Genomic DNA, 14,870 nt, shown 5'->3' on the forward strand with positions numbered 1-14,870 from the left:
GTTCAAAGTGATGTTCGACAAGGTTGTCTACTATCTACTAATCTGTTTAACATCTTCATGGAAATGATCCTATGTAATATCAATCATCAATATGGTATAGCAATTGGAGGAATTCATGTTAACAACCTCAGATATGCAGATAACACTGTACTGGTGGCAGACTGAAGAAAAACTACAGAACATCCTGAACACAGTAGTAGCACGCAGTGAAGCAAACGGACTGACTCTAAACCTCAACAAAACCAAATGCATGACAGTTTCCAAGACACCACATCCACCTGCATGCAGCATCACATGCAACATCAACAAAATAAAACAAGTGCATCAATTCCAATACTTTGGTGTCACAGTAACATCTGATGGTAGGTCTGAAAAAGAGATAAACATATGGATTGCCATGTCAAAAGACATCTTCAACAAATTATATTTAAAAATAGGACCATCTCTATTGACATCAAACTCTGATTCATCAAAACGTATGCATGGTTCGTCCTACTTTACGGCTGTGAATGCTGGACTTTAAACAATTAACAGCTGAGATAATTAGAGGCATCTGAAATGTAGTTCTTCAGAAAAATAGTTTTTGTATCATGGACTGAAAAGAAAAGTAATGAAGAGGTATTGGCAAGGGCAAAAACAAGATTATCTGCAATTGCGACGATTCGAAATAGGCAGCTGAAATTCCTCGGATAAATTATTAGAAAAGACAGCTTAGAAAACCTGATGTTAACAGAAAAACTAGTAGGAAAGAAATCTCCACGTCGATAACGAACAGCATATATCAACAGCCTCAGAAATTGTATCAGAAATATCAATAATATAAAACTCATACATAGCGCGGACGACAGGTAAGACTGGAGAGCCCTGCTCATCGATGCCTGCAAACAGGCCTGATACCCCATGATGATCCCAGCAGGCACAAGACATTGATACAACGTTGACTATACATTGGAGATGCGCGGATAGGCAATTATATCATCCGCAACCGCATCACTAAGGTCGTCATCCAACCGCCACCCACCCGAACCAACATTTCATCAAAGCCACACCCGCCCGCCACCCGCCCGTTGTTATATGTCTAATATAGACGATGCAAGGCATTAGTGAGGTTAGAAAGTGTAACTCCCTCCAAATAGCACAGACACAATGTCTTTCTTGAACTGATTTATTTGAAGGCTTACTTTCCCTTCAAAGTCACTGTGAAAACTGTAATAAATAAAGCACGTTACAAACGTAAAAATAATAACATGCACATCATGTGGATCAAACATTTTACCAAGTAAAATACCAACAAATGACAAATACCTCGTTGGCCATACCCGGAAGTAGCTTCCTTACATCCGTCAACAGACCAAACGAGACACTTCAAAATAAAAGTATGCCCACATGCTGTTTCAAAGAGTGCTGCTCGTTTTTCGTATGTGGGTAACAACATTTAACTATTTATAAATGGTTGATTTCTATAGGCTAGTAAGGTTGTACCTGACAAGTTTGGGCTACCTTGCTTCTGCAGCCTTCATCAGAGGTGTCACGTGATGTTAGCGTGATGTTGTCTGTGACGTGATAAATGGATTGTACCATCAAGAGTTGTCAGGTACAACACTTTACCTACTAGCCTATATGAATCAAGCATTTATAAATACACGTCAGTAGGCTAAATGAACCTCTTCAACATAACATTTAACTATGTATAATGTACCGGCTGGGTACGGGGTGTTAGCCAATGACTTTGGCTGGGGGGCGGGACTTCCGGGAGAGATAGGGAAGTGACATTATCGACAGGAAGTGAGAGTTCGAGTTGTCCCGGGGGAAGCGTTAGGGACATGGGAGCTGTTGTGTGGTTGTATTACATCTTGTGCAATAAAGACAAGACAAACGAAGAAGTTTTATGAGCCTACATTCCTGGGATTATTACAATATATATTTCCGAATTGGTTCAACCGCCACCCGCCCAAATCTATTTAAAATCTATTTTTTTGTCATGTCACCCGCCGACCCGCGGTTTATCCGCAGATTCTGCGGTTGTGACCGCAAACCTCGCATCTCTACTATACATACATGTCTTTTAAACTGACTTCGAAAGCAATGTGGCAAAATAGTTGTATTTTTAAATTGAGACGAGGTTGTTGATGATCCACATTGTTGGTTGGAAAATTACCAGGTTTCAATGGTCAAATCAACGTCAAAACCTGACATTGAATAATCATCCTCAAAAAGCATGTTCTTTCAACGTTGCCTTTGTGTTGTTTGGGTAATGATCAAAATTGAATGGTCAAATCAACGTCAGAAGCCGACATTGACATCAACATCTAATTCAACAAGTTTAAACAATGTTTCAATGTGCTGTGCCTGTCGGGATGGTCGTTTCCTCGCCTCCACACATAGACAAATATAGTGTATGACTGACAATAGGGTTCACTCTTCTTCTTTCCTTCTGCTTTAGATAACAAAAAAAGTTTTTGGCACATTTTGATTACACTTCCCAGGGATTTAGGACTTTTTTACTTTTAGGAAGTCTGCGCTCTGAGTGACTTTCTAGTTCTACTTTTTTTTTAAAGTTCCTTAGTTAATCTGATGTATAGTTTAATTCCACATACAAATACACAAACTGAAAGTGTGATTGTTATAGTTCCCAACATTCCATCATCAAAATATCCAGACAAGACATTTTCCACAGTTCCAAAATTATGTAGAGCATCGCAGCTCTTAAGCATTTACAATTTCTACAGTTTTTTTTTGACTGTCAGTATTCTTTTTCTAACCCCCTCTTCCATGCTTTCCTCCCAGGTTGTCGCTGTCCAGAGGGACAGTTATTGCAGGACAGTCGTTGCGTTCCTGTGACAGAATGTCGTTGTGGTGTTCCGTCAGGAAATGGAACATTGCAATACATCTCAAATGAAGAGCTTGTTGTAGACTGCAACACCTGGTTAGTCAAATATTGCAACTTTATGACTTACTGAAATATAGATACCGTATATCCTTGAATTGCCGCCGGGCTTTTAATATGCGCCTGCCTTGAATTACTGCCGGGTCAAACTCGTTCCCCAAATTTATTAGCGCATGCTTACTTCTACCGGCGGGTCAAATTCGTGACGTCACGAGTGACGCTTCCCCTGTCGTCTTTTTCAAAATGGCAGAGGATTTTTGTTCCAGATCACACTGATGGTTGTAATATAAAACAACTTTAACACTCTTACTATTATGCACCAAACTCTGTGAACCCACACCAAACAAGAATGACAAACACATTTCGGGAGAACATTGGCTCTGTCTGCGATGAGGTGGCGACTTGTCCAGGGTGTACCCCGCCTTCCGCCCGATTGTAGCTGAGATAGGCGCCAGCGCCCCCCGCGACCCCAAAAGGGAATAAGCGGTAGAAAATGGATGGATGGCATTGGCTCTGTAACACATTATAAATGCAACATAACACTTACCCAGAATGCCATGCATCTATGACTCTTGGCTATATTATACACCCCGCTAGCACCAAACCCCACCCTCCGTGCGTCTTTGAGGTGGGCGGGGTTGGGGGCGCGTGTATAATATAGCCAGGAGTCATGGATGCATGGCATTCTGGGTAAGTGTCATGTTGCGTTTATAATGTGTTACAGAGCCGATGTTCTCCCGAAATGTGTTTGTCATTCTTGTTTGGTGTGGGTTCACAGAGTGTGGCGCATATTAGTAAGAGTGTTAAAGTTGTTTATATCACAACCATCAGTGTAAAAGGTATGGCTGTTGACCAAGTATGCATTGCAATCTCGTACGAGAAACAGCGAAATGCATGCGTCCGGCCGGCACGCAGATAGCATGGTGTAAAGGTGGGCGCGATGACATGTTGTAGAGCTGATATTAATTATATTTTATTATCACACTCAATTTTTTATTGCATGCCACTGGTAAGCGCAGGGGTGAGAAGAGGTTTTAAAATTATTAGCGCCCGCTTACTTTTACCGCATGCCTTGAATAAGCGCAGGAGTGAGAAGAGGTTTTAAATTAATTAGCGCCCATGCGGCTATTACAGGAAATACGGTATCAGGGCTTTTAATGGATTTGTACAGTAAATCAAAAGTGTTTGCCCATCATCATCATCATCATCATCATCAACATGTGCAATGCCTGTGTCAGAGATCCTAAACCAACCACTTCCACCTCTTCATGTGCAGTGTGTGTCAGAATGCTACTTTGGTTTGCACCAATCTTACCTGTCCTGTCTATGAGCCTTGGAGTGAATGGACCATCTGTTCGGTCACTTGTGGGCGTGGCCAGCGCACAAGAACACGCCTTTGCCAAGACACAGAGGGCGGCCCTTCTTGTTCTGACACCATGCGGACAGGAAGTTGTGACCTGGGCGCCTGTCCAGGTGTGAAATCTTTCAATGTTTGAAAATGTATGAAACGTTGAGAGGAAGTGATTATTTTTCCTGTTTAATCCAGCGGGATGTTTGTTAAGCCAATGGTCATCTTGGAGTGAGTGCAGTGTCTCGTGTGGCGGTGGCTTGTCCATGCGCAACAAGACCATCCTTCAGGACTCTGAGCCTGGCGGACCTGTCTGTGCTAGACCTCTTGAACAACATACTGTTTGTAACAGCAACAACTGCACAGCCGGTAAAATATGTTAAATAATAATATTGTATGTATATATGTATACTATTTACAGTAGCAGGCTAACATTTGGAGCAGGGGTCACCAACGCGGTGCCCGCGGCCACCAGGTAGCCCGTAAGGACCAGATGAGTAGCCCGCTGGCCTGTTCTAAAAATAGCTGAAATAGCAGCACTTACCAGTGAGCTGCCTCTATTTTTTAAATTGTATTTATTTACTAGCAAGCTAGTCTCGCTTTGCTCGACATTTTTAATTCTAAGAGAGACAAAACTCAAATAGAATTTGAAAATCCAAGAACATACTTTAAAGACTTGGTCTTCACTTGTTTATTAAATAAATTCTTTTTTTTTTTTACTTTGCTTTTTGTAACTTTCAGAAAGACAATTTTAGAGAAAAAATACAACCGTAAAAATTATTTTAGGATTTTTTAACACATACACCTTTTTACCTTTTAAATTCTTTCCTCTTCTTTCCTGACAATTTAAATCAATGTTCAAGTATATTTATTTTTTTATTGTAAAGAATAATAAATACATTTTAATTTAATTCTTCATTTTAGCGTCTGTTTTTTGGACAAAGAATATTTGTGAAATATTTCTTCAAACTTATTATGATTAAAATTTAAAAATATATATTCTGTCACATCTAGAAAATCTGTAAAATCAAATTTAATCTTATTTCAAAGTCTTTTTTTTTATTTTTGTTCTGGAAAATCTAGAAGAAATAATGATTTGTCTTTGTTAGAAATATAACTTGGTCCAATTTGTTATATATTCTAACAAAGTGCAGATTGGATTTTAACCAATCAAAAATATATATTATTGTGAGAAATCATTAAGATGATCAGTGTATCCACAACGATAAATATTAATTATTAATAATAACACAGAGTTAAAGGTAAATTGAGCAATTTGGCTATTTGTAGCAATGTATTTAAGTGCGTATCAAACTGGTAGCCCTTTGCATTAATCAGTACCCAAGAAGTAGCTCTTGGTTTCAAAAAGGTTGGTGACCCCTGATTTGGAGACACCTTTTCATTCAGCAGCCTCATGAAACTGCAGTAAAATGCTGTTACAATGATGTAGTAATCAAAACATAGTGTACCTAAAGAAGTGACCAGTTATTGCTAATGACCTGAGGTGCCATGGATGTGCACATTCATGTGTGCATGTGGTTCCCAGTGTGTCCCAAAGGTCAGGTGTTCAGTGAGTGTTCCACTTCCTGTCCATACACGTGTGAGGACATGTGGCCTCACACCCAGTGTCTACCAGGACCATGCAGTCCAGGATGCGCCTGCCCCCCTGGACAGGTGTGTGTACTTCTTTGGCTATGAACAGTAAGAAGGGGATTCATATGGCTCCATTCGTTGCGGTTTACCTGACACAGGAAAAGTGACGAACTGGGGGGGTTTCACTATCCACTTTAGCAGCCAGATGGCAGTAAGAGTGTTGAATGTCTTAAAATGGGCTTTGTGGCAATCCCAACTTTTACCACAGTGTCAGTTGCTATGCGGAAAATGGTTAACCATCCCCAGCTCATCCAACCCCTTGCAAAGTCGGCCGCCTTTCGGTCCTACAAGTAATAATCTTTTTTGTTAAAAAAAATATAATCTGCTTGTTTTTCTCAGCCCTGTCATTCACACTCATCTGCTCAGTTGCCATAGTTGGAGAACAAAGATATGGTGATCTGCAGCTATAAGCTAATACCCTGTCGCAGCGTGGTTATTGTTAGGTTAGTTTTTAGCTGTTTAGTTACAGTATTGTGCATGCTTTCATTTCCCTTTCCACCTTTCAATTTTAATTTGTACTGCCCTTTGTGGCAGTACAGTTGTACGTCGCCACATTCCGCTTTGAAGTTTATGGCTTCACTTTATTGCAGATTTCTTTAGCTTATTTTTCATATGTTTGGCCTAAATTAAGCATTTTTAAGTATAACAATTACTAAATTAATTGAAAATGTCAATAGTACTATAGCATTTGCCTTTAGATGAGCCCAAACCATTCAAAGCTCGCTGGTCAGTATCGTGGCCACTGGTGACTTTGGTGACAAAACCCGAAACCAGTGAAGTTGGCGTGGCGCGGTTGGGACAGTGGCCGTGCCAGCAACATGAGGGTTCCTGGTTCAATCCCCACCTTCTACCAACCTCGTCACGTCTGTTGTGTCCTTGAGCAAGACACTTCACCCTTGCTCCTGATGGTTCGTGGTTAGGGCCTTGCATGGCAGTTTCCGCCATCAGTGTGTGAATGTGTGTGTGAATGGGTGAATGTGGAAATAGTGTTAAAGCACTTTGAGTACCTTGAAGGTAGAAAAGCGCTATACAAGTATAACCCATTTACCATTTATGTATTTCGTAAATAAAGATAGAACACAATGATTTGCAAATTCTTTTCAACTTATATTCAATTGAATAGACTGCAAAAACAATATATCCAATGTTCGAACTGATAAACATCTTTTTTTTTTGCAAATAATCATTACATTTTGAGCCAATGTGGTGATGTCCTTTACACACCGATGTTGTTTTTAATGCAGTACTGCTTGAGGGATCAAAGGTCACGGACATTGCTGCTTATGTTCAATGTTTTCTCCGGATTCTCTGAACCTTTTGATGATATTACGGACCGTTGATGGTGAAATCCCTAAATTCCTTGCTATAACTCGTTGAGAAATGTTGTTCTTAAACAGTTTGACAATTTGCTCACGCTTTTGTTCACAAAGTGGTGACCCTTGCCCCATCCTTGTTTGTGAATGACTGAGCATTTCATAGAAGCTGCTTTTATACCCAATCATGGCACCCACCTGCTCCCAATTGGCATGTTCACCTGTGGGATATTCTAAATAATTGATGAGCATTCTTCAACTTTCTCAGTCTTTTTAGCCACTTGTGCCAGCTTTTTTGAAACATGTTGCAGGCATCAAATTCCAAATTAGCTAATATTTGCAATAAATAAAGTTTTCCAGTCTGAATATTAAGTATCTTGTCTTTGCAGTCTATTCAATTGAATATAGGTTGAAAAGGGCAGCGCAGTGGAGGAGGGGTTAGTGCATCCGCCTCACAATACTAAAGTCCTGTGTAGTCCTGGGTTCAATGCCGAGTTCGGGATCTTTCTGTGTGTAGTTTGCATGCCCTCCCCGTGACTGCGTGGATTCCCTCTGGGTACTACCGCTTCCTTCCATTTCCAAAGACATGCACCTGGGGACAGGTTGATTGGCAACACTAAATGAATGTGAGTGTGAATGTTGTCTGTCTATCTGTGTTGGCCCTGCGATGAGGTGGCAACTTGTCCAGGGTGTACCCCACCTTCCGCCCGATTGTAGCTGAGATAGGCACCAGCGCCCCCCCGCGACCCCAAAGGGAATAAGCGGTAGGAAATGGATGGAAGGATAGGTTGAAAAGGATTTGAAAATCGTTGTTTTCTGTTTTTAGTCACGATTCACACAACGTGTCAACTTCACTGGTTTTGGGTTTTGTATATATGCATGGCTGTGACAATGTTAAAAACTGTATTTAGAAGGTCTGAGCAGATTTTTTTATGCGATAACTTTGAAAATATTCAATTCATGATTAGTAATTCCTACTTTGCAGAAATGTGTTACCCACGGCCAGGCCTGAAACCAATTAACAGCAATAAACAAGGGATTACTTTAGTGGCTGTTTTAAAACTGTGCTATGTAAATTAAAAAAAAAAACATGAAAAAACATATGCATCTTTCGTATCGGTATACAGCAGGGGTCGGCAACCCGCGGCTCCGGAGTCGCATGCGGCTCTTTGGCCACTCTGATGTGGCTCAGCTGCATGTGGCACAGCTGCATAATCGCCGACCCCCCCTGATTGTTTCGGTGGGTTTCCGGATTTTGCTGCCTCTCCCGGACATCACCCGGGGTTAACATTCTCTGATTTACACTCGGACTACCATATCGAGGGCGTGCAGTGATGGCTTTACTTTTAACGTCCTCTACAACATGTCATCGCCCGCCATTACACCATTGCTATCTGCCTGCCGGCTGGCCGGACACATGCATCTCGCTGCTTCTATCGTCACACGAATGAGATTGCAAGACATATAGTCAACAGCCATACAGGTTACACTGAAGGTTGTGATATAAACAACTTTAAGACTCTTACTAATATGCGCTACACTGTGAACCCACACCAAACAAGAATGACAAACACGTTTCGGGAGAACAACATCACAGTAACACAACATAAACACAACATAACAATTACCCAGAATCCCATGGATCCATGACTCTTCCAGGCTGTATATTACACCCCGCTAGCACCCGTGCCTCGGTTGAGGTGGGTGGGGTTGGGTTACTGTGTTGTCTTACTGTGAGGATGTTCTACCGAAATGTGTTTGTCATTCTTGTTTGGTGTGGGTTCACAGTGTAGCGCATATTAGTAAAAGTGTTAACCTGTATGGCTGTTGACTATATGCCTTTCAGTCGTGTACGTGTATCAGCGGGAGCCACGTACAACATGTTACTGGGCTGGCAAGCTGTTTGTACATGTTGTAGAAGGCGTCAAAGGCAATGGCTTCATAGCACGCCCTTATTATTGTTATCTGGGTGATCATCAGCAGATATTAGGGAGAATGGTTGCGGCTCCCATTATCTTCTTTATATTGTGAAATTTGTCAAAATGGCTTGTTGCGTGGTAGAGGTTGCCGACCCCTGGTATACAGTACTTCAGATTTCTCATGAGCCATCATGAGCCAAAATAAAATTATATCTCCTATTTTGCACAAGTGTTGTTTCTCTCTTCCAAGGTTGAGCAACTTCACTGCACGAGTTCTGTTTTCACCCACTTATTTTTTTACACTTGTGTGTTTTACAGCTGTTTCATGCGGGAGTGTGTGTGTCACTCACAGACTGTCCCTGCTCACTGCTGTCTCTGCCGACTGTCTACCAAAACTTGAATATAAGCATGGAAGAGAAGACAGAAGTCTTGGTGCCACCTGGAACATCCTTCCAGCACGTCTGTAACACCTGGTACACAACCTCATATTGTCTTGTGTTGTTTTATACACCCAACTGTATTCTTAGTAGAACTTAGTATTCTTAGACACTCATATATACACACATATACAGTTGTGATCAAAATTATTCAACCTCCACCCAATGTTGGTGTTTTAGCAAGTTGGACATTTTTTCTGTATTTTGTTTATAGTCATATCAAATAAAGATGTGTCAAATAGACAAATGCAACTTAAATTGTAACAAAGGACATTTTTCTATGTATCTCATTGACAATATTATTCAACCCCTTGAGGATCATAACTCTTAAGAACAGAATTTGAATAAGGTCTTTTCAATCAGGTGTTGAAAACACCTGTAGATGTGATTAGAACCATAATGAGCAACAATTAAACTGTTTGAAAAAGACTGTGACGCTCAGCTTCTTGTAGATGGTCAATAGTGTATTTTATATAAGAAAATAGCAAAGACATAACACATTCCAAGAGACACAGTTGGGAGCATAATTCGCAACATTAAAGCTAAAGGCACAGTGGAAACACTACCTGGGCGTGGTAGAAAGAGGATGCTGTGTGCGTACAGTGGTGAAAAACCCCCGGGTAACAGCTGAGGAACTACAACAGGACATTGCAGAGGGGGGAACGCAGGTTTCATCCCAGACAATAACACTACGAGATGAAGACCTCCATGCCAGAACTCCCAGGCGCACCCCACTTCTGACTACCAGGCACAAGAAAATTTACTCCAGTATGCCAAAAATCATCTGGACAAACCCCAAAGGTTTTGGGAAACTGTTCTATGGAGTGATGAGACAAAACTGGAACTCTTTGGGCCTATGAATCAACGTTATGTCTTGAGGAGAAAAAATGAAGCTTACAAAGAGAAGAACACCTTGCCTACTGTTAAGCATGGTGGGGGTCAGTCATGCTGTGGGGCTGTTTCTCTGTCTCAGGTACCGGGAATCTCCAGCGCGTTCAAGGCATTATGAATTCTATTTCCTACCAGGATATATTAGCTGCAAATGTCATGAAGTCAGTGACGAAGCTGAGGCTTGGGAGACGTTGAACAACGATCCCAAGCATACCTCCAAATCAACATCAGAGTGGTTGCAGAAGAAGGGCTGGAAGACTCTGGAGTGGTCTTCACAGTCGCCAGACCTAAATCCTATAGAAAACCTGTGGTGGGACTTGAAGAAGGCAGTTGCAGCACGCAAGCCCAAGAATATGAATGAACTGGAGGCTTTTGCCCAAGAGGAATGGGCTAAAATACCTGTAGATTGTTGCAAGAAGCTTGCGTCCGGTTATGTATCACGTTTGAAGGATGTAATTACTGCCAAAGGGTGTTCTACTAAGTACTAAAGATGCATGTAACTAGGGGGTTGAATACTTTTGTCAATGAGATATTAAGAAAAATGTCCTTTTTTGGTATTTTGTAAAATACAGTGTTACAATTTAAATTGCATTCGTCTATTTGACACATCTTTATTTGATATGACTATAAACAAAATACGGAATAAATGTCCAACTTGCTAAAACACCAAAATTGTGTGGGGGTTGAATAATTTTGATCACAACTGTATTAATATGCATCCAATATGAAAAAAACATATTGGAACATGCATTTTCTTAACTTCTGTTGTCTACATTCTGCTTTTACGTATCACTGAAGATGTGGTTCTTGTTATATTTGTGTGCTGCATGTTTCACAGCATTACAAAATTACACTGTAACATGATAACATGAATGTGCAGTAAATGAGTGTCTCCATGGTGAAAGCAGATAGTACATACAAAATGCTTATTTAAATATGGCGGTCTGCACCACTTTCGTATTAATTGTACACACAGTTTTAGTAGATCACCTGCAACACACAAACTAGCAGTACACACTATTTTATACTTTTTAGACACTCTTTAGTACTTTTTTTTTTTAATCTTAGTTGAGCAGACTCTTAATGATCAGACAATGTACATACACAACACATACATACAATTAGAGGTAGGTAGAATACCCAACTTCAGAGACTTTGAAGTCTTGGGTAGTTGGGTAGAGTTGCTAAAATTGTACTTAAGCATGAGTAGCGGTATTTTAGAGGAATATGACTCAAGTCAAAGTAAAAAGTATTCCTCCAAAGTACGATCAGGTTAGTATTGGAGAAAAAAAACTCAAACAGTAATGAGTAACTGGTGAGTAACTTTCTAATTTCAGTTAGATGTTTTGTTTTTTTCCACAAATTTAACATTTTGAAATTGTATTTTTTAAAGTACTAATACGTTTCATCATGCATAATTTTACTGTACTGTAGGTATAAGGCAATGTTTGCAGAAACCCAAAAATATTTTATTTCATTTTTTATTTGATGACTAACTTAACAGAACCACATTTATTAAATCTTAGTCGTATCCAAACCAAACTTCTAAATACAATTATCATCATTATGCTTTTTTATGGAACAATGGTGTTTTATTTGTGCAATTAGTATAATAAAATTAGTATTTGTTAGTGGGCTCTCCTCAAAATACTTTTTTAAAGCGCTTGCGAAGATTGTATGAGTTTAGTTTCATTGTCAAACGATCGTCTTTAATTTGATCATATTAAATGTAAGTCTGACAGTCATTCTATATGTCACCAATTCCTGATATTTATTTAAAAAAACATGTTTGATGCAATAAGTGCGTTATTATCAAGATCACTATCTAATGTTATGTTTTCTTCACAGTGTGTGTCAAGGAGGAGCGTTTAACTGCACCTCAGAGCTCTGTGATGGTAAGTGTTGACCTGCCTCAGCTTTTATTGCCAAGTTAGAAATTGTCCAATATAAAATAGTTAGGCGTGATGGCTAATGATGCTCAAAGGAATTCAACAAAATAAGGTAATAAAAAGGAAAATACAAGAGCAGCAAAGGTAAAACGCAACTTAACACGCAAAAAATAAATAGAGTTCAAGGAAAAAGTAAACACACCAACAAGCTATCTTTTTAAATTGGCTCTCAAATTTGTCTAAAAGCAAGGTAAGATTAGTAGATCCTTGTTTTAATTTAATGTCAATGAGCCCTGTTTTAAGAGCGCTCCTGAATGCACCACACCACTGAGACCGTGCTGCACTCAGTGAGTATTTGCTGCAGAGACAAATGAAGACAAAACAGGACAAAATAACATTCGTATTTGCTGCAGAGACAAATGAAGACGAAACAGGACAAAATAACATTCCTTTCAGGGAGGCAGACTTTGTATAAGACACAAATCTTGTGCCTACAAAAAGACAGAAATATTAAAGGTGAACCTCAAGCCCAATAAAAAAACCTCCAACAATGTTTCATACACATACTTTAATTATTAGGGGTGTGGGAAAAAATCGATTCGAATACGTAGTGCGATTCAGAATCGATTCCCATTTAAAAAAAAAAAAAATATATATATATATATTTATTTATTTATTTTTTTAATCAATCCAACAAACCACTACACAGCAATACCATAACAATGCAATCCAATTCTAAAACCAAACCTGACCCAGCAACACTCAGAACTGCAATAAACAGAGCAATTGAGAAGAGACACAACCACGACACAGGACAAACCAAAAGTAGTGAAACAAAAATGAATATTATCAACAACAGTTTGTTTAATAGTTAAAACAAATGCACATTATTGCAATCAGTTGATAAAACATTGTCCTTTACAATTATAAAAGCTTTTTTTAAATAAATCTACAACTCTGCTTTCATGTCAGCAGACTGGGGTAGATCCTGCTGAAATCCTGTGTATTGAATGAATACAGAATCGTTTTGAATCTGAAAAATATCGTTTTTGAATCGAGAATCGAAAAAAATCTATATATTATCGAATCGTGATCCCAAGAATCGATAATGAATCGAATTGTGGGACACCCAAAGATTCACAGCCCTATTAAGTATATATGTAATGTAATAGAAGGCACATTCATGATAGCAGGTAATATTTACAGTATTACAATAATTTATTTCCTGGGCGTATTGATTCCACAGCGTGCATAACAACGAACCCTACCTCGGTCAACGACTACCACTAATCAGAGCAGACTTGGGGAGAGCCAACAATGACTACTTTGGCACAAATGATGATCCAGAACTTTCTCTTTCTGATCCTGACTATACGGAAAATTAGGTAAAAGTTTTAGAAACTTGGTCCTAAGCAGATCCAGTTATAGTAAGACATTAAATTACGATGTAGCACTAAAGTTATGTGTTAAATGTTTCATCAACAAAATTATAACATATTAAGAGAGTCACTTACATTGTCTGCTCTCAATGATAAGATGGTTTCAGCACAAGTTTTGTGCTCACTGTTTAGGTGACACATTCAACATAATCCTCACTCCTCAGATAAAACATGCTGGGAGAAAATGAGAGTCAGTATATTCATTGATTCAGTTGGTCCTGAATTTTCGTTTGGTAGTGTGTGGAATTTCTAATTTTCACACTTTTTCAAATTTGAAGGAGATTGAGCAGCTTGAAACTTCAGTAGCGAGCATACTTCTTAGTTCTTGAAAGTAACCTGAGAGACGGTGTCACTGTGTCAATACACCAAAACATAATTTCCTATGTTTTAGCTCCTGCAATATCAATGTCGTTATCACTTGGTTAATATGCAGGTCACGGCATGTAAATGAGATATGGTTGGAGGTTTTTTATCAATATGTATTTTTAGAGTGCTTTATTGGTGAAATAGATTAATCCCCATTAGGGACATTGTTAGCAGCCTCTTGCTCACGTTTTTTTCACTATTTAGAACGCACACAAAGAAAGCAACTTTGAGACTCATCTATTTCTTCTTCTTTTTTTGTGTGTGTTTTTATTGTGTGTTTTTATTTTTTCTTCAGTACGGTTTTACAAAACACTTTTTAAATGCCATATACTGTATGAATGTACACATCTTGTTCTTCCTCAGTGGACTGTGAGTGGTCCAGTTGGTCCCATTGGACTTCATGCTCAGCCAGCTGTGGTGCAGGACAGCAGAGGGCTACAAGAACTGTGTTGCAGCCACGCCTGTATGGAGGAACCCCGTGTGAGGGCCCGGACCACCGTACTGCTGCCTGCATGGCCCCTGATTGTGGTGAGCAAACACAGGAACCACCACATTCAACAAAAGCATTTTATGTTCAGTAAAACATGGAACTGTCCAGGCCAGTCTGTAAACTTCCAGAATGTAACACAGACGTAAAAACTAAAGTTTTCTAGTGCTGCAGTGTGGACTTGGAGTTAACATTTGGCCACACAGTCAATAGACCGAGGGGTTTGAATCTTGTTAAAGGG

The 14,870-nt window shown here is 39.5% G+C and overlaps 1 protein-coding gene across 1 annotated transcript in view; it reads left to right on the plus strand.

Annotated features, from left to right (window-relative positions):
* sspo (SCO-spondin) overlaps positions 1-14,870 on the plus strand; it is a 391,512-nt gene that overhangs the window by 288,060 nt on the left and 88,582 nt on the right. Inside the window, 6 exon segments of the mRNA XM_061922415.1 lie at positions 2,788-2,926; positions 4,164-4,360; positions 4,434-4,604; positions 5,782-5,909; positions 9,439-9,593; positions 12,297-12,343. Coding sequence (XP_061778399.1) covers positions 2,788-2,926; positions 4,164-4,360; positions 4,434-4,604; positions 5,782-5,909; positions 9,439-9,593; positions 12,297-12,343 — 837 coding nt within the window.

Source organism: Nerophis ophidion, linkage group LG15, assembly GCF_033978795.1.
Source record: "Nerophis ophidion isolate RoL-2023_Sa linkage group LG15, RoL_Noph_v1.0, whole genome shotgun sequence".
Taxonomy (NCBI): Eukaryota; Metazoa; Chordata; class Actinopteri; order Syngnathiformes; family Syngnathidae; genus Nerophis; species Nerophis ophidion.